The following is a 19144-nucleotide window of genomic DNA, read 5'->3' as shown; positions in this document are numbered from 1 at the left end:
ACAGCTCAGGAGAACTGAAGGTCAGTGGGCATCCTCCAATCCCATAATAAAGCCAATTTACTTTTTGCATCTATGAGAGTTGATGATGGCGAGCTACCAGCCTCTGCACGAGGTGCCTGGCCGGTATAGTCCTCTATAGCCCAATGTGGAGAAACATTCCAGTAAATCAACAGTGGAAAATTACTGACTTGGATACTTGTTTTGAGTGGCTTTTTGTTTTTGTGCTCCAATTTCTATGGTGACTGGGACTTCCAAGACAGGCAAAGTGTTGTAAAGGAACTCATTCACTTCATTAATTTCCCTAAATAAATTAAAGTGCACATTTTAAAAACAAAAACAAATTGCCAGGTTTATAAAATCTTAACCTGTCCAGAGTCATACATTTAAAAAAAAAAAAAAACTCACTATAATGTATACATTTTGTAATGTACCTGCCACAAAATATATTAAAAAAATGCATTTGTACGGCACTTTAGTTAAAAAAAAGGTAAGCATACATTTCAATTTGTAATTCCTGGATAAACAAGATACACACATGAAATAGTTCACAGTAGTAAGTGTGCTAGCAAGGGAAAAGACTGTTCTCGTTCTCAGCATTTCTTATCTTCTATTTATCCCAGTTAGGCATGCTGGCAGAAATCAGCCTCCAACTCACATTCTAGATTGAATTGTACCCTGCAGATGGTACTAGCATCAGTTCCAGTTTAATATCCAACGACAGAATGACTGGACAACTTTAAGTGATGCCGTATTGCTAAGCAGATTTGGAGCTTTTTACTAATTCCTTGAGTTCAGCTCTTTAATTTAGAAATACATTTTCTTCACCATACATCTTGGACAAGCATTGATGGGCCGAATGCTGTCTTCTGGTTTGTAACGTTTCTTATCTTCTTATATATTACTGCATGAAGTGTTTCTTTTTTCTTTTACTTCCATAAATGTTCATGTAGTATCCTATATTAAACCATTATTAGCCTTTTTTTTTCTACTTGGAATTCTAACATTTTCCAAAAATGAAAACTTCTTAGTTTACTGTCATTTGGACCACCTAGTGGTCAGCTGTGTTTTTTTTTATTTTATTTTTTTTATCTAGGTCGGATTTCCCCACAAATCTGTAGTATATTTGCTTACCTCCATAAATCAAGTGTCATGAAGAGGAATTTCATGTTACAACTTGATGTAACCTGTTTGACCTATTTGAAGCTGTGAGGGAGAAGACACATCAGTCAGCTTGATTGATACCTTTCAGATTAGCCAATAAAAGTAATGATTCTTGACACAGTGCCACCTGACTGACAGGCCTTATTTGTAACCCTGGGGTTTGAATTGTACAGTTCTGTTCACTAGATGTGACAGGCAGCACCTTATTGAGAATGATGTTAGATGTACACTGGCAGTTTACAAGGTACTTTCTATGTAACATCTACCATAAGCAATACAATGGAGTCTATTTTAATGATCTAAACTTTCTGTTTAATTCTGTGTTAACTAGTCTCCAATACATGCTAATAAAAAACAATTGGAAAAGGTCTGCATTTTTTGGGCAGAGGAATGTATAGCCATTGCTATTTATATTGATAAACACACAACATCACATGTAATAACCAGAAGTATTTTCTGTTTTCTATTTCCAGTGAGATTATGTAACTGTAAAGAAACAGTGCAAATGTGGTCCCAGTATCTTAATGCAGGCATTTATTCAAAATCTTTTACAATGTTAGTACTCATATATTGACGTATACTTGAATGATACCAGTGGTGTACTTCTGTGAACAGTATCATCATTTTATGCTAAAATACAGTTAAGTTCTCATATGCAAATGTTATCTAAAAGCCAAAGACACTCTCATATAATTTCTTATACAAAAAAGTCATGGCCACTAACACACAACCTCCCCCCCCCCAAAAAAATGTATCATACAAGACATTCAATTTACTTGCTGTTCTTCATTATATATATATATAAAAAAAAAGAATCCTCGTCTGGTAGTATATTTATTTATAGGTATTTAATAACATGGTATTTAAATATTAAAATATACATTTATATTATATTTATACACATTTTGTTTCACTTCACAGTTAGGGGCCTTTTGAATTAAACATACCCCCGCCCCCCTCCCGGTAAAGTCTATCTAACACATTTAAACAATTGCATGCCTCTAAATACAGCTGCAACATACTGGGTGATACATTATGTGCAAACCATCATATTTATTGTACGGTATCAGATCTTTTTGTTATTTTAGCACTTCAAAGGTCATCAGACTCAGGGATGAAGGATTCAAAAGGCACAACAGGGATGACAACAGGGGTGCCATCTGATATCCAACCCTGGGCCGTCCTGTTGAAAGTGGGGCGCTTGCCAACTAGGTCTTGGAAATCTGTGGGTTTTAGGGCAGCATTCATAAAGCTCATGTCCATCTCTGGTGCGCTGAACGTGATGATCCTGGAGCCTTTGTCAAAACCACCGAAAGGAGTAGCCACTCTGAAGGTGTAAAAAAATAGAGGATGCCATGTGTCAGTATGTAATCTTTTAAGAAGCTTGAAAATAGAGGCCATATTAAGCAGTGCAATTACACTTGTCAGTATCAGCTGCAATATGTTTGCAACCCATAGTATTAGTCATTAAATGTTTTTGTCTAACATTTGGTGTCGGTATCTGGCAGGTTACATTATTATTTATTTCTTAGCTGACCCTTATCCAGGGCAACTTACAATTGTTACAAGATATCACATTATTTTTACATACTATTACCATTTTATACAGTTGGGTTTTTACTGGAGCAATCTAGGTAAAGTACCTTGCTAAAGGGTACAGCAGCAGTGTCCCCACTGGGGATTGAACCCATGACCCTCTGGTCAAGAGCCCAGAGCCCTAACCACTACTCCATTCTGTAATGAAATTTTCCAAGGTGACATTACAAAGTTGTATACTGACTTTAAAATAAAATAGATTTTGCATGGGAACCTATAACAGTACACTACAATACATCTTACAGTACATTTAAAATGTGGGTTAAATTTACTGACCAAATTCAAAATCTATGAATTAACCAAATTTATAATTATCGAAACATTAAATAAACATCGGAGTCGATAAGGCTAAAACTATAAGATGTTTAGGACAAAAGCCCTTCTTTAGCTAGATTCTTTCTACACAGCTGAAATAATACATTTTTAATCATTTAAATCTTTTATGTACATCATATTATTTTTTAATCTAATTATATACAGTGCTCACCCTTTATAACGCTATAGTGGGGAGCCATAGTTACAAGACGGTGCTATTTGTGTTCCGCCTTATAACGAGTATAACAGGGCTACTGTAATGGCATTATGGAGCAAATGTGAGTCATGACCCTACCGTGTTATAACCGATTACACACTATAATGAGGCGCGTTATAACAGGTGAGCACTGTACCGTAAAACGTCAAATAATTGGCGGTCTCTAATACGCGCCGGGGCTGCTGGGAAATATGGTAAATAGACGCGGGGTCTCTTTTAAACGCCGGGTTATTAATAATAATATAATGCGGTACACGTAATGCATACAGTTATTTTTATGATGTTGTTCGTTTTAAAACCAGTTGTAAAGCTTTTTTGAGTGTGCTGAAAGTAAGTAAAATACAAATTTGTTTTCTGATATTAACAGGGTTGCCTTTCAGTGTATTTGTACGTGTTTTCCTTTGTTATTGATTTTTGTATTAACAGTATTTCGTGCATTTGAGCCTTCCAATGAATATTTGTATTTTGTGATAAAACTGGTACTTACATTGATTTTATTGTTAATCTGGTACTTGCATTGATTTTATTGTTAATCTGGCACTTGCATTGATTTTATTGTTAATCTTTAAATAGTTTGAAGCATTTTTTTAGCGTGTTGTGTGCCAACAGTATGAATTTATTTTTCGTATTAACACAGTATTTCATGCGGTTGTTTTGCAATGAAGATTAGTTGCTGGTTAAGTTTTCATCGATTGTCCATGCTTACCAATGCACACGTTTTGAGGGTGAACAGTAAATATAATATGTGTTAATAAAGATAATACTTATTGCTTTTATTAATTTTAAAACCACGTTTTTTGTTGTTGTTTTTTTTGTATTGTGAGGCAAGCCTACCTTAATACACGCTTGTGTTCGGATATTTACAGGGCTGTCTTTAGTGGATTTTACTGTATTATTATAATACAAACTGTTATTACCCACTGACACAACCTTTAATGATGTTGCTGGAATGGTGTAATTTACTTATGTCGTTTCTATAAGGTTGTGTGCAGGCAGCTTTTTCATGATTGCATCTGAAGTATTTGCAGATGTTAGTGATGTTACATAATAAACAGCAAGACTCAAATAGTCGCTGGTCTCCAATAGGCGCCAGGGCTACTGGCAAATATTGTAAATATTAAACACAGGGGAGTTTATTTAAAGTTTTACGGTATATAGACAGAAAGAGAGATGAAAAAGGGCTTTTGTCTGAAAAATACTGAAATATATACTGTATATATATTTTTTTATCATATAAACCTTTTGTGTACATCCCATATTTTTTAGATTACAGTCCTATTTATGGTTTTGTTTTTGCTTTCCCACCCTCCTCCATTTCTGATGCAGATTCTCTCCCCCACATCAAGTTTACTGTCTGCACCGGCTCTGCTCCATTGAGCTTCTCTAATCCAAATTGCTGTGGTATTTATATTACAAGCTTGACAACTGTTTATCTCAGTAATTTTTTTTGATTGATTATTCCTTTGTATATTGCAATTGTAATTGCAGGCCTCTGTGTATTTACCTGTTGAAGCTTTTAAAATCCTGCCCGTCCTGCTTTAGTTCAGGCAGTGGCATCTTGGGGTGTAAAGTATCCAGCAGGTTAGGATCATTGATGATGGCTTGTTCCCAAGGAGAGTGGTAGGATTTCGGGACAGCTGTGGTATTAAACCTCTCAGGAGGAATGTCCTTCAAGGGTCCACCATATCCTGCATTTGGGAAACATCACATATAATCTCAGTGTGAATGTCAAACTTAAACATACTAGGCCATCTCTTGATTGTCTCACAGTAGCGTTTCTAAAACTTTAAACAGGGTCTTCCATGGTGTATTGTACACAAATAGTCTAATGAGACTGACATGTATTGTTAGTGAGATTGGTTTTTCGAGGCTGCATTTGGGTCTACGTCTGTTTATATATAAACACAGGGCACACTATTATTCAAATTGGTCTTAATGGTTATTTTTAAGTTTGAATGCATTGTTGCAATGTTCAAAAATGTTTACATCCTGTTAACAAATTATTGTACATTAATCAATTGTGAATCTGGTCTATCTCAATTGACTCTCAACTAGAATGTTTATGTTTTTAGGGTGACTTTGTACATTCCAAAGGCAATCCCCTTTACACTCATTAAAACAATAATTTTCCCAAACTAAACATCATGAAAGAAACAGGCAGTAAAGATACGATTGACTGCAGTCTTGGGGCATTATTTCCATTCTTCCTAGAACTGAGCTGGATCCATGAACTAGTTCCTTAGACATGCATTATTTTATTGAATATTTCGCTTACTGTATTACTGTGTTTTATGAATATTTAGGTTCCCAAAGGGACTATATATTAAACACTGGATATACTGTAATTATAATATAAAACATCTCAAAATTCTTCCTAAACTTTCAAATGCTATAGTTACGGTACTATATGTTGACTAGGCAGGTATAATGAAATAAGATCTAGTGAATATCTGCTTGTCTTACTAACTTGGCTTGTGTTTTTGATGCAAGTTCAGTCCGCTTTTATTGTGCCTCAAAAAGCTTTCACAGTTGTGCCTATTTGCTTGGTGCTGGGCAAGGTTGCCCCAACTGTTTCTTCTAACTCAGCTTGTGTTTTTTATACAAGTTAGAAGAAACAATTAGGGCAACCTTGGCCCCCATTGGTTTTACAGTTGTGCCTATTTGCTTTGTGCTGGGCAAGGTTGCCCCAATGGTTTCTTGAAACTTGGCTTGTGTTTTTGATATCCCCACTTTAAATGGCTGGGCACTTTTGATAACTTGGCATTTTTATTTTTTTTTGCTTCTAATGGAGCGTGCAATGCAGATGCCCTAGCTTTCACGCCACAAAGTTTGTCCTTCCATTTCACAACATTTGCAAGTAGTACAGCAGTAAAGTTCCAGTTTTTAACAAGCCACAAGACGAACAAGATTTTGTAAATGACGTATTATCCCGATTGTATTGAAAGCTTTCATCTGATTTTGCAAACTATCATAGTAAGCTTGATCCGTTAATTTAGTATATTGTAACATTTTCATGTTTAGGAAGTAGTCCTCAGGAAGACGGTGTTGAATTCTCAAAATGGCACCCAGAATTCACAGCACCAAAATAATAACCCTACATTTTAGTCTTGGCACTTTCACTGCATATTCTCTGGTCACAGCTCACACGCTCGCTCAGTTGCACCCACAGTTTCTCATTCAAGTTCAGTGCTGGACTGTCTCCAGTCTCCAGACTCATGCACCCCCTTATTATATATCCTCCCGTCATTTCCCACCACTGTCCGGCTCATCAACCAGTCACATCCATGCTGTGCAACCCCTGAAAACAACAACACACATTCTCCTCACTCATTCACTCACTCCCCCTTCCCATGCCAAGTAACAGCGTGACCCATTCCCCTTACAATACATGTAACATAAAAGACAGATGAGACAAACTGAACAGACAACAAGTCCTGCAACAAATCAATTGTCCGGGTCATTAAAATATATTTTTTTATTTGAAAGTAAAAATGTATGAAAGCATGACCATCTTTGTGTACAAAAATCTTCACTAATATACAACTGAACAAGAACTGTTGAGTATATATTTTCATTTCGTACAGTATTAAATGGCAGTGATTATATCTGATAGTGAAAAATAAATAAATAAATATCAGAATAGATAAAGAAAGAAATGTCTATGTATTGATTTATGTATTAATTTATTTCAATATTTATTAATGTATTTATTTATTTATGTTTTACTTTTACCAAATATATAGGCTATCCTTCAGCATAGCTAATTCTCAGAAATTAATGTTCCTTTTTGTCCAGTGGGGACCACAAATAGCATTACTCTCATCAACCAGTATCGAGAGGAACCGTACTTCCTTGCTTCAATAGGGACCTATGGCAATGTGCCCCGCCCCTGTGTGCATATTATGTGTTGTATGGTGCATGTGTGTGTAAATGTTGGTGTATAGTCATTGGTACACGGGATATAAACGGGTCTGTGTTTCACGTGTATTTAAAAATGCAGATTTGTATTTAGGCACGAGGAGGGCACAAATCACTTCACGTGCTGGTTAAATGTAATATGTGAGCACGGGGTTGCACAGAATTAATTCACGTGCTGGGATTCAAGTGAATAATTAATTAGTAATTGAATCCCAGCACAACAGTATGTATAGGGGTTGGGTGTTCAGTGAGTGGAGAACGGGATTGGAGACGGAGGTAATAATAATAATAATAATAATAATAATAATAATAATAATAATAATAATAATAATAATAATAATAATAATAGTTAAACGTATCTGCTCACCGTGTTTGTCTGTCTAGTCCGTTTTGTTTGTCTTTTTATTTTGGCGTATAGTGCCGTGTCCTGTTTTGTGCTTGTGTTTGTTTGTTCAACCTTTTTATTTTCTGTTCTGTTTATTAAATGCTGAGCAAAAGCATTCGCTCAGCTCCACCAAACCACACCTCTCTGTTGTTTTATTTCCTGCATCTGGTCTGACGCCACCCACTCCGGCCATCTTTGTGACAGGACCACAATGAGCGTTACATTGACAGGAAACCAAAATATTTCAGAGATCAAGATCAGAATCTCAGAATGATGATGATGGTGATCAGATGAAGATGACTAAAAAAATCCCCAAAATCTCCAACATGTAAAAAATAAGTCCCAAGAATTCTCAGCTGGCTGACTTCATCTTTCAACATACTGCTTGTTTTCTCAATTAATCATGTATAGCACTGATGACAGTAACACAACAGGCTTATAAACCAAAGTATATAGTTTCAAATCCCATGCATGCCAGACCTTTTTTTATAAATATATATACTTGTAGTACAGTGCCTTGCGAAAGTATTCGGCCCCCTTGAACTTTGTGACCTTTTGCCACATTTCAGGCTTCAAACATAAAGATATGAAACTGTAATTTTTTGTGAAGAATCAACAACAAGTGGGACACAATCATGAAGTGGAACGAAATTTATTGGATATGTCAAACTTTTTTAACAAATAAAGAACTGAAAAATTGGGCGTGCAAAATTATTCAGCCCCTTTACTTTCAGTGCAGCAAACTCTCTCCAGAAGTTCAGTGAGGATCTCTGAATGATCCAATGTTGACCTAAATGACTGATGATGATAAATAGAATCCACCTGTGTGTAATCAAGTCTTCGTATAAATGCACCTGCACTGTGATAGTCTCAGAGGTCCGTTTAAAGCGCAGAGAGCATCATGAAGAACAAGGAACACACCAGGCAGGTCCGAGATACTGTTGTGGAGAAGTTTAAAGCCGGATTTGGATACAAAAAGATTTCCCAAGCTTTAAACATCCCAAGGAGCACTGTGCAAGCGATAATATTTAAATGGAAGGAGTATCAGACCACTGCAAATCTACCAAGACCTGGCCGTCCCTCTAAACTTTCAGCTCATACAAGGAGAAGACTGATCAGAGATGCAGCCAAGAGGCCCATGATCACTCTGGATGAACTGCAGAGATCTACAGCTGAGGTGGGAGACTCTGTCCATAGGACAACAATCAGTCGTATACTGCACAAATCTGGCCTTTATGGAAGAGTGGCAAGAAGAAAGCCATTTCTTAAAGATATCCATAAAAAGTGTCGTTTACAGTTTGCCACAAGCCACCTGGGAGACACACCAAACATGTGGAAGAAGGTGCTCTGGTCAGATGAAACCAAAATCGAACTTTTTGGCAACAATGCAAAACGTTATGTTTGGCGTAAAAGCAACACAGCTCATCACCCTGAACACACCATCCCCACTGTCAAACATGGTGGTGGCAGCATCATGGTTTGGGCCTGCTTTTCTTCAGCAGGGACAGGGAAGATGGTTAAAATTGATGGGAAGATGGATGGAGCCAAATACAGGACCATTCTGGAAGAAAACCTGATGGAGTCTGCAAAAGACCTGAGACTGGGACGGAGATTTGTCTTCCAACAAGACAATGATCCAAAACATAAAGCAAAATCTACAATGGAATGGTTCACAAATAAACATATCCAGGTGTTAGAATGGCCAGGTCAAAGTCCAGACCTGAATCCAATCGAGAATCTGTGGAAAGAACTGAAAACTGCTGTTCACAAATGCTCTCCATCCAACCTCACTGAGCTCGAGCTGTTTTGCAAGGAGGAATGGGCAAAAATTTCAGTCTCTCGATGTGCAAAACTGATAGAGACATACCCCAAGCGACTTACAGCTGTAATCGCAGCAAAAGGTGGCGCTACAAAGTATTAACTTAAGGGGGCTGAATAATTTTGCACGCCCAATTTTTCAGTTTTTTATTTGTTAAAAAAGTTTGAAATATCCAATAAATTTCTTTCCACTTCATGATTGTGTCCCACTTGTTGTTGATTCTTCACAAAAAATTACAGTTTCATATCTTTATGTTTGAAGCCTGAAATGTGGAAAAAGGTCGCAAAGTTCAAGGGGGCCGAATACTTTCGCAAGGCACTGTATATATAAAAATATATTTTTTGCAGGCAAATGTTCCATTTTAAAACAGAAATAAATCATTTAATATAAATGATATAGACATCACAATAAGTTTGTTCCCTAGTGTATTTCCATGTTGACAAAACAAGTTAATTGTCATTAAACTCGGATGTCCTGTAATATATATATATATATATATATATATATATATATATATATATATATATGCATGGATAAAGGTGCCTGGGGTCTGCAAAAATCTGCTAAAAAACGTGAGGAAAAGGAGCAGGGTGAACCTCTTACTGAAGTCAGGACTGCACAGTACTGGCTTGCTAAATAGCCTTCGCTTCAGGCGAGAAAGGCTTTCTGGCACGACTCTGTACACCGAACCATATTTAGGGCAGCCTTCCAGGTGACGTTTGTCAAGGGCGAAGCTCGGAATTAACCTCCTATAATAGCCCGCTAGCCCCAAGAAAGAGCACACCTGGGTTTTGGTCATAGGGACCAGCCAGTCAGCCAAGGCTTTCACCTTAGCAATCAGTGGTCTGATCTGGCCGCTCCCTACTCGATACCCCAAATACTCAGACTCACTCTTCCCAATGGCACATTTCTTTGGGTTAGCAGTGAGCCCAGCCTCCTGCAAAGATTGCAGCACCGCCGCTACCTTACACAGATGACTTGGCCAATCCTCACTGTGGAGAACCACTTCACCTATGTAAGCAGCGGCGTACTGCTGATGGGGCTGCAAAATGCAATCCATCATCCGCTGGAAAGTGGCTGGTGCTCCGTGCAACCCAAAGGGCATGGTCCTAAATTTGTACAACCCAAAGGGAGTCGAAAACACCGTCCTATCTCTGGATTCCGGGGTCAGGGGTATTTGCCAGTACCCCTTCGTTAAATCCAGTGTCGTCATAAAATGAGCCGTGCCTAGACGCTCTAGCAACTCATCTACCCCGGGCATGGGATAAGCGTCAAACTTCGATTTTTCATTAACTCGCCTGAAGTCAATGCAAAATCGAGTTGACCCATCCATCTTATTGATTAAAACAATCGGACTGTTCCAGTCACTTTGGGACTTCTCTATTACACCCAGTCTGAGCATCTTGTCAATTTCTGCCTTTGTTACCTGCCGTTTGCATTCAGGTATGCCGCACGGCCTCTGGCGAACTGGCGCCCCAGGCTTAACTTAAATGTGATGGTGGGCTACTCGAGTCTGCCTCGGGATGGGAGAAAACACATCAGGAAACTCCTCCACCAGTGTCCGAGCCTGACATTTCTGTGTTGGTATCAGATTATCTGCAATCTGTACCAACCCTTTCTTCACCAGCACAGAAAGATCAGGTCCCAGGTCTGTGACGTCATCTGCTTGCGCCACTAACAAAGCCTCCTGTTGCAACCAGGGCTTCAGGAGGTTCACATGATACGCGTAGCGTAATCCAAAATGACCAATAGGTGTGTGTATCCCGCCGCACTCCTCTCTAGCGGTCCAACTATATCTACTCCAATACGCTCAAACGAAGCTTCCACTAATGGCAATGGCACCAATGGGGTTCGTGGGACGGCTCTAGGGCTGGCCTTCTGACACTCCCCACAGCATTCGCAAAAACGTCTGACGTCAGCATTCAGCCCTAGCCAATAGAACCGTGTCACAAGCCTCGCTTTGGTCTTGTCCCTTCCCCAGTTCTCGGGCTGGGAGCTCCTACTGCCACACTCCGTCCAAAGACCTGGCAACCCCTCCCCCCCAGTCCCTCACCCTCCCTGGGGCCAGTAGAGGGGGTAGTGCTGGAGTAGCGCTGTTTCCAGGCAGCTTAGCGGGCATTGGTTCTGCTGCCTGGTACTGCTCTGCCAATTGGATTGCCCGATCCAGGGTGGCGGGTGCCTGTCGTTGCACCCATAAGCATGGCCCTGCAGCCAAGCACTCCAGGAACCGGTCGACTATAATCACTTCCACCAGCCTGGCAGTAGTGGTCGCTCCTGGGCTCAGCCATCCCCTGGCGTAATCCTGCAAACGGTGAGCGATGGCTCTGCAGTGATCCTCCGCAGAGAATCTCTCCTCCCGGAATTTGCGACGGTAGCCCTCCGGAGTCACCGCCACACGGTTGAGGATGGCAGCTTTCAGCATGGGGTAGTCCATCATTGCCACTGGATCCAAGGTACTCGCCGCCACCTGCGCCTCCCCCATCAGCTGTGGCATGAGGTGGCTAGCCCACTGTGCTTGAGCCCACCCGGCAGAGATCACCATAGCCTCGAATATCTCCAGGTAGGCGTCGGGTCGATCCTCTGCCATCATTTTTGTCAGCTGCTATAATCCTGGGTCTGGTTCCGCAGGTCTGGCATCCACCTGCACGGCCTCCATTAGTGTTTGGCACAGGAGGTCCCTCATGGTGGCGAACTGTTGGGGATCCATTTTGTCTCCCTTGGTTCTTGCACTACTGTAGTGCCAGTGAATCCCACTTCTCTGACACCATGTGTGGAAGGGTGGTGGGCAATTCACTGACACACAGGAGACAAAACTTTATTTGTAACGCCATTCAGGCGCACTGATTTATTTTTACCTGCAGCGGGCACTGTTGTCCGTGGCCTGTATACTGACAACAGTAATCAGGACCACAGGGTTACCAATACCGGTATACAGTCCAGTGCACATATAAGTGCTCAAAATAATAATGAAAACAAAAGGCACAAAGAAAAAGGGAAAACAAAACACTACTAACAAAACTACAAAATAAAGGTGCTGCAGCATTTACCCGACCATCGCTACCCGCACGGTCCAGGTCTCCGTCCTACACTCCACTGTTCCTTCAGACTACGGTCTATACTTTTGGGGCCTGCCCACGGTTTCTCCGCTACCCCTATATTTATTTTATTTCCTTTTGTTTTGTTTTGTTTTCATTCTCCGGTCATTCTCGGTCCGGCAGTAGAGCTTCTGCTCGCTCGTTTGTCATCCTATAGGGGCTGACCTGAGGGAACAACAGAGCGTTATTTTATAGGCCCAGCAATCCCCCAAGGCCCGCCTCCCAAACATTCAGAGAGAGGGAGAGACCACACACCCTCGTCCCACCTCTCCGTGTCATTGCCATGACTGACAGGCGGATTTTACGGGTTGCTGCCCTCTTCCTGCAGAACCATGCATCCGTTAAACAGTCAGCACAAATCTCCCCTGTTACACAGGTATTGACTTTTTTTTCTAAATTTCGCCTAAGTGTTGGGAACTACAAATTAAAAGTGAAATGGTGCTTTTGGCTGATTTACTTTTGCTGTGCCAATACCCTGAAAACACAAACTATCCTTGCTGTATAGAAAGTCTCTGGCAGTTCTCGCTGATAACTTGGCACGAGGAACTACCGTTCCTCTCAATATTCTGATTATTTTCCACAAGCCTGGCTTAGCTGATGCAAACGTGATGAAATACATTGAACTATCCTGAAACACTGAAACAAAAAAACACAGCTTATACAAAACAAACCCATTTTTTATTTTATACCTATCATCTGTCTAATTTACCGACCTGGAGCAATATTGTCTGGGTTAAGTGGGGTTCTGGGGTCGGGTGTATTTGGTGGTGTTTTGGGTGAGTGTCCAACATCTAAGCTGTTGCCATCTCCTTTGCCATTTTCTGTTGCTTCGCTATTCTGAGCTTGAAGAGGAACACCGTTCTAGGGAGAAATACAAAAAAAAAAATTATTTGGATTCATATGGGTTCATATGGAGCTGTCACACGATGGCTTGTGTGGTGATGTCAGACCAGGAAATAGATGGACACAGACTGTTTCAGTGAATGCACTGTTGCGCATATTTAATAATAAAGGGCCAAATAAACAGGTTGAACAAAACACGAAACACGCACAAAACAAATGACACATTGGCCAAAATAAATAGATAAACAAAACAGTGGGCAAACCCCAAAACAAGTGTCGTGCTGGTCCTTCCAGCACGAGTAGCAATTGTTATTTATTTTCGTTATTGTTTCTCCTCTCTCTCTCTCTCTGTCTGCACTGCGAACACAGCAACCCTGAGAGTGATTTGTGATTGTGCAATCGCCGTGCTTAAATACGAAGCAGTGTGGAGTAGTGGTTAGGGCTCTGGACTCTTGACCGGAGGGTCGTGGGTTCAATCCCTTGAGCAAGGTACTTTACCTAGATTGCTCCAATAAAAACCCAACTGTATAAACGGGTAATTGTATGTAAAAAATAATGTAATTGAATGTAAAAAATAATGTGATATCTTGTAACAATTGTAAGTCGCCCTGGATAAGGGTGTCTGTTAAGAAATAAATAATAATAATAATACAGTTTACATCACTTGTGCTCCACTTTATATCCCATGTACCAACAATAACACACTACATACAACATATAAACATAAAATATTCATGGGGCGTGAAAATCTATGGACAAATTGTATGTACAGTACAATGTATGACAAAGGAACCTGAATGAAACAGCCAACAGGTGAATTCAACTCTGCATCTGATTAGCAATGCAACAAAATTTGGAACAGTGCGATTCGTCAAGTGATTGTGTTGTTGGATTTGAATGGATTTTGCATCTGAATGAAATATTTTAATTGCTTACATCCATTTGCATGTTGGTTTCATTCTGGAAGCTTTCGAAAGTGTATTTTTCAGATCTCCGCTGACGCATTTTGAAGAGCCTGGAGCCCCTGTTGGACTGCAAGGATAGCTCTTCCAACATGATGTCTTTGGGCGTGCTGATCTTTTTTCCAAGGTCCATGGAATCGGACTCTAAAACCAAACACAAGTGATCACACAGGCTCACACAAGAATTGATGCATGTTTGTTCCCAAAATAGTCAAATTCACTGACATTATTTGTACCTTTAAGACTATATCCTTGTGATTCTCCTGCAAGTCAATATTCCAGACCTTGCTGTAAATTGTGAATGTGTACAGTAGCGGACATGCCCATTATTTGTAATCATCCATAAAAACATTCAGTTCTGAATGTAAACTATGCTTTGTGTTGTTTTGTTTTTACAACATCAGATTATATATATAAATATACATAATCTGATTATTTTGACCTTTGGTTAGCAGAAGAGTGTTCGATGTTGTTGAAATATGAGTGTTCCCTCGAGATCTTTATCTAAGAGGAATATTTTATATCTGCTGTAATTGAACACTACACACGCAAACACAACCAAAGCCAATGATATACCCAGATGTAGTTTAAGTTCTGCAGTTGCTCTTAAATCATCTTTTTATTACATCATCAGAATATAAATAAAGAACAATGCATCAGTTTTAGCATCAGACAAGCAAGACCTTAATCTCAGACCACTAATCTTATGTAATTAGGGTGGACTGTGAAACTCAACATAGTAGAGGTTTATTGCTTAATCAAAGAGGGGAATTAACTCAAACAATACAGAGCCATTTTGTAAATTGCATTATTTCCCTATTCTATGGAGCTTAAAATTAGTTGTATAGTGTTATTCAATTATGAAAAGGTCCCTTTGTCTTTGTTTAAAAAAACGAAAGTTAGCCAGGAAAAGAGACTGCGGTAATCATAGAGGTACGGTTATGTTTCCCTGTTTAACTATTTAAACACACAAACCAGTTCACCCTGGTGGCCCTATACCCTATTACTAGTGCTATGTCAGGCGTCCCCAATTCCTTGTCCAACCCATGTATATGTGTACAGTATGTGTGACTGTATGTGTGTTCTTTGATACCATATCGTTTCCAACGAACTGCACTGAAAGGATTTCAAAATTGTATTTATAGAGAGAGATGGTGTCAGTGGCCTATCATGTTTAATCCACTCATGACAATTTCCATAATCTACTGTTCCAATGCCAAATGAGCTATATATCATTACTAAGTAGTTCAAACTGAATGTTGCATTCCATGTTACCTTTGAGGGAAGCGATAAAATAGTTACAGGTGCTAGTTATGAATTGTTGCACTTTCTTATAAATCATTAGTACATGAAAATGCTTGTCAATTAACAGAATAATTTAATTTATACAGTAGCATATCTTTCCTGGTTAGATGTGCACTTTATTTTCTAAATATTTTATATAAACTCAAAGCACAGTGAGAAAAACACTGTGGTACCCCCCACAAAGCATGTGTCATTCAAGCACACTCCTGCATTAGCATGGAGCACATAGGTCAATGGTGCAGACACACCTGGCTTTTCAATTAAACCTCAGCATTCTAGCAGTGTGGCCCCATTCAAAATTCTTGGTCTTGAGTTTTTTTCCAAAATAGTGAGGTCAACACTATTTAATTAATGAATTAAACCCTCACACTTCCTTTATTATAATCTGCAGGGGTTACATATCCTCATATGTACATATGTCACACTTATCAGTTTTGCATATTTCTAGAAAATTGTTTGTTCAATTGTGATGAAATTTGCTAAGGCCTAAATTTGTTAATTTGTTAGAATTTTCTGAGTGGAATTAAACCTAACAGTATAAAATTAGAAAAAAAGGAGCAGTTATTTGTTCTTGCTAGTTACTCAAAGATCATAATCCCGTCTGATGTACTTTAGCTTTTGAGTTTCAAAGTATGGCCCCATATTCTTCAAATAAAATGACAGAACTTATTATAAATAAATACTAGCATGTGATAAATGTGGTTGCTGTAACCAAGTGCTTTGGCTGACGTCACTCCCAGTGACACATTAGTAAACAAGCTGCTCAAGAGTTTATCCAGCCAAGCTCTGAATATTAAACAGTTAAATAAATATTCCATCCTGATAATTATTAAAATTCCCTGCTGCATACCCAAATGAAATGCATGAAGTGTTGATGTCAAAACCCAATCTAGGCCTGAAAGGCTGTCCACGAGGAATGTTCATCAGCTGTCATAGAGCTTCATCCTTCCCAACAGCTACAAACAGTTGTTCATCTCAAAAATAGCATTCAAAGGACAGAGGCAACTACAGAAGGATTAGTTACCATAGGTAGTAAAACAGCCCATTGACTTATTTATGGCAAAGGGCACAAGCAGGGTCAATGGCATTTAGAAGCTGAATTAAAGGTTAAAAAATGTTCCTAGGAAATGTAAGTAACATGGTAATGGGGGCTGGGTTGGCAGCATCATACCAGTTCCTTGGATTTCTCTTATAATGGCTGCAGCCTGCATCTTCCTCTCCTTGGTCGTCATCATGCTGTGTGACATAATTTTCTCTGATGTCTGTTAGTTGAAACACTGAAAAATAATGAAAAGCAATACTGAATAGTTTATTCTAAAATGTGGGTGTGCAAGATTCCTAGTCCAACCCACAGGTGATTGAGAATACCAGCCTTCTGTATCAATATGTTTTTATACCAGTAACTCCAGACTGGTTGGTTTGAACTAATCCTAGGAACTTGCATGGCCATATTTGGACCAAGATGCTGTTAAATAAATGGCTAATAATTGCTGACCATTAGAATGCATTGGCCAACACTCACTCCAGAGAATTCAGAATGTACTGTATGCACTGTTGTACCTAAAGTTATAAGTGCTTAAATATGAACAGGAAATGAACCTGTATACAAATATAGATCTAAAACTATATGAAATTATTAAATATTATAATTCAGTAAACAAATTTCAGAGTAATCTTCAGTGCTCCATAATATGTGTCTGCGATTGCAAGTATTTATAAATGTAATATCCATATTTATGGTTTCCTAAAACTTTTTTTTTTTATTATTGTCTACAATAAAACTAATGTAGTGTTATTGTAATGGACAACAGCAATGTTATATCCAAATATCAATATCAACATATCTTTTCATTGAAATGATTAACACAATGTCAAAAACTGAAAGAATTCAAAATATTTTATGAAAGAATAGGTGAAATAATTCACTGCAAGAAAAAAGATTCACTTGGAAAACTACATTAAAAACTGAAAGGTAACAATTTGTTTATAGTAAGTAACATTGTACATAGCTATCTATACCAGACCAACAATGATCTATGTTCAAGGTGAATGTCTGGGGGTCAGAACAATTCAGTTTGTGTGATATACACCAGTATAAGAAGGTACATACTGGATATATGAATTAAACAACAACTTACCTGTCTATAGGTCCCGTTTGAGCTAGGCTGGGTTTCCCTCCAAGGTTTAGGCAGGGACTTAGGGGTCAGCCTTATGTAGTTTGATCTGCGTGGGTCTGCACGATACCCAGTACTGAAGTAAACTGGGGGTATGTCAGTCTGTCCAAAGTAACTGGCATGCAGCTTACATCAGCCAACTAAATATAGACCCAAACACTCCAACCACTCGCATTTCCTCAGCTGCAGGGACATGAGGGGGACTGGGCTGCAACATCCTATCTTTTCAGAGGACTTTTTGACAACTATGCCCAGGAATATTTATTTCAAGAACCCATGCATGTTTCTTTGGTTGCATGGAGGCCTTACCCTGCACTAAAAGTTGTGAAATAAATCCACTGATACAGAATCTTGTGGAGCTGTGACTCTGACAAGGTCATGCAGTGACTGAGGCTTACCACTTCACTGATTGTTTCTGTTATGTCAGTGTGCTTGGATATCAGCAGCCAGCAGCACACCACTGGAGAAAGTTTCTGTTTAAAGGGGGAGGGGGGGGGGGTATATTCCTCTCATTTTCTTTCTTTTCCGAGATAAAACTGTTACATATAATAAAGGTTTCTTCCTTATGTGGGCTGTTTTGTCTTCGTAGTTTTTTTTTCAAATAAAGTCAATGTACAGTCATAGCCAAACAAATAATGATTAGCTGTTTAGCGGATTGCAGAGGAAACATGTTTGCTCCTTTTATTTATCTATTTTTACTTTGAAACTCCCTCAACCACAACCTTGTAAATTTGGCTGTGTAATCTGATTACACCAAGTTCAATATTATTTAATCTCTACCCCCTTGGAAATGACTCCAACCAAACAAAATAGCGGCTGTTCACAGTATCATAATAGTGCTGCGATAAAAGACAAGTTTTTTGTAACCTTGTGTGTGGTTCAAGGGGCAGGAGCTAGGGCTCCTCCCCCAGTCTGTAAATATCTGGCAATCTCCCTATTTAAACATCAAGTCATGTCCTTGTTCTCTGTCTTGATTTTTTTTGTTTTTCTCCATCCTTCACTTCCCAACCACGCTGACCTCGTCCTCTGCCAGGAAGGGTCTAAGCGAGCCAGAGGAGCCCCTGGCCAAATCTATCCTAACTCTCTTTCGTTTTCCTGTTATCTCCCACTCTAGGTTCCCTTTGGGGGAATTAATGCTTATTTACCAGCCAAGGGGAAGGGGAAGAGGAAACGCTGTACTCTTTCCTAAGTCACAAACCCATTCTCTCCCATTTTCAATTCCTGAGGGTTTTCCTCTACTTGTGTCTGTAAAGGTGCCCACTAAAGTCCATTCTGATGCCAACACATACAGTGACTCTCAAAAGTATTCATAGGCAGCAGTGTGGAGTAGTGGTTAGGGCTCTGGACTCTTGAC

The 19144-nt window shown here is 39.3% G+C and overlaps 1 protein-coding gene across 1 annotated transcript; it reads right to left on the bottom strand.

Moving 5' to 3' along the window:
* Positions 1-1672: 1672 nt before the first annotated feature.
* On the bottom strand, positions 1673-17892 carry LOC117408806 (myozenin-2-like). Its single transcript, XM_034014127.3, has 6 exons — positions 17755-17892; positions 16788-16893; positions 14286-14455; positions 13220-13367; positions 4794-4977; positions 1673-2488 (listed from the first exon to the last, which is right to left on the bottom strand). The coding sequence occupies exons 2-6, from the start codon at positions 16861-16863 to the stop codon at positions 2254-2256; spliced, it is 813 nt and encodes a 270-aa protein (XP_033870018.2). The 5' UTR covers positions 16864-16893; positions 17755-17892; the 3' UTR covers positions 1673-2253.
* Positions 17893-19144: the final 1252 nt, after the last annotated feature.

The sequence above is a fragment of the Acipenser ruthenus genome, chromosome 2 (genome assembly GCF_902713425.1).
Source record: "Acipenser ruthenus chromosome 2, fAciRut3.2 maternal haplotype, whole genome shotgun sequence".
Classification (NCBI taxonomy): domain Eukaryota; kingdom Metazoa; phylum Chordata; class Actinopteri; order Acipenseriformes; family Acipenseridae; genus Acipenser; species Acipenser ruthenus.
This window is presented reverse-complemented; position numbering and strand designations above follow the sequence as displayed.

What these genes read in the sequence shown, in the direction of transcription:
- LOC117408806 (XM_034014127.3), bottom strand. Translation starts at nt 16,863, where the DNA reads ATGTCACACAGCATGATGACGACCAAGGAGAGGAAGATGCAGGCTGCA. An exon ending in AAGAGAAATCCAAGGAACTG is followed by an intron (nt 14,456 to 16,787) that starts GTATGATGCTGC and finishes GTTTGGTTTTAG; the next exon opens with AGTCCGATTCCATGGACCTT. An exon ending in AAACCAACATGCAAATGGAT is followed by an intron (nt 13,368 to 14,285) that starts GTAAGCAATTAA and finishes ATTTCTCCCTAG; the next exon opens with AACGGTGTTCCTCTTCAAGC.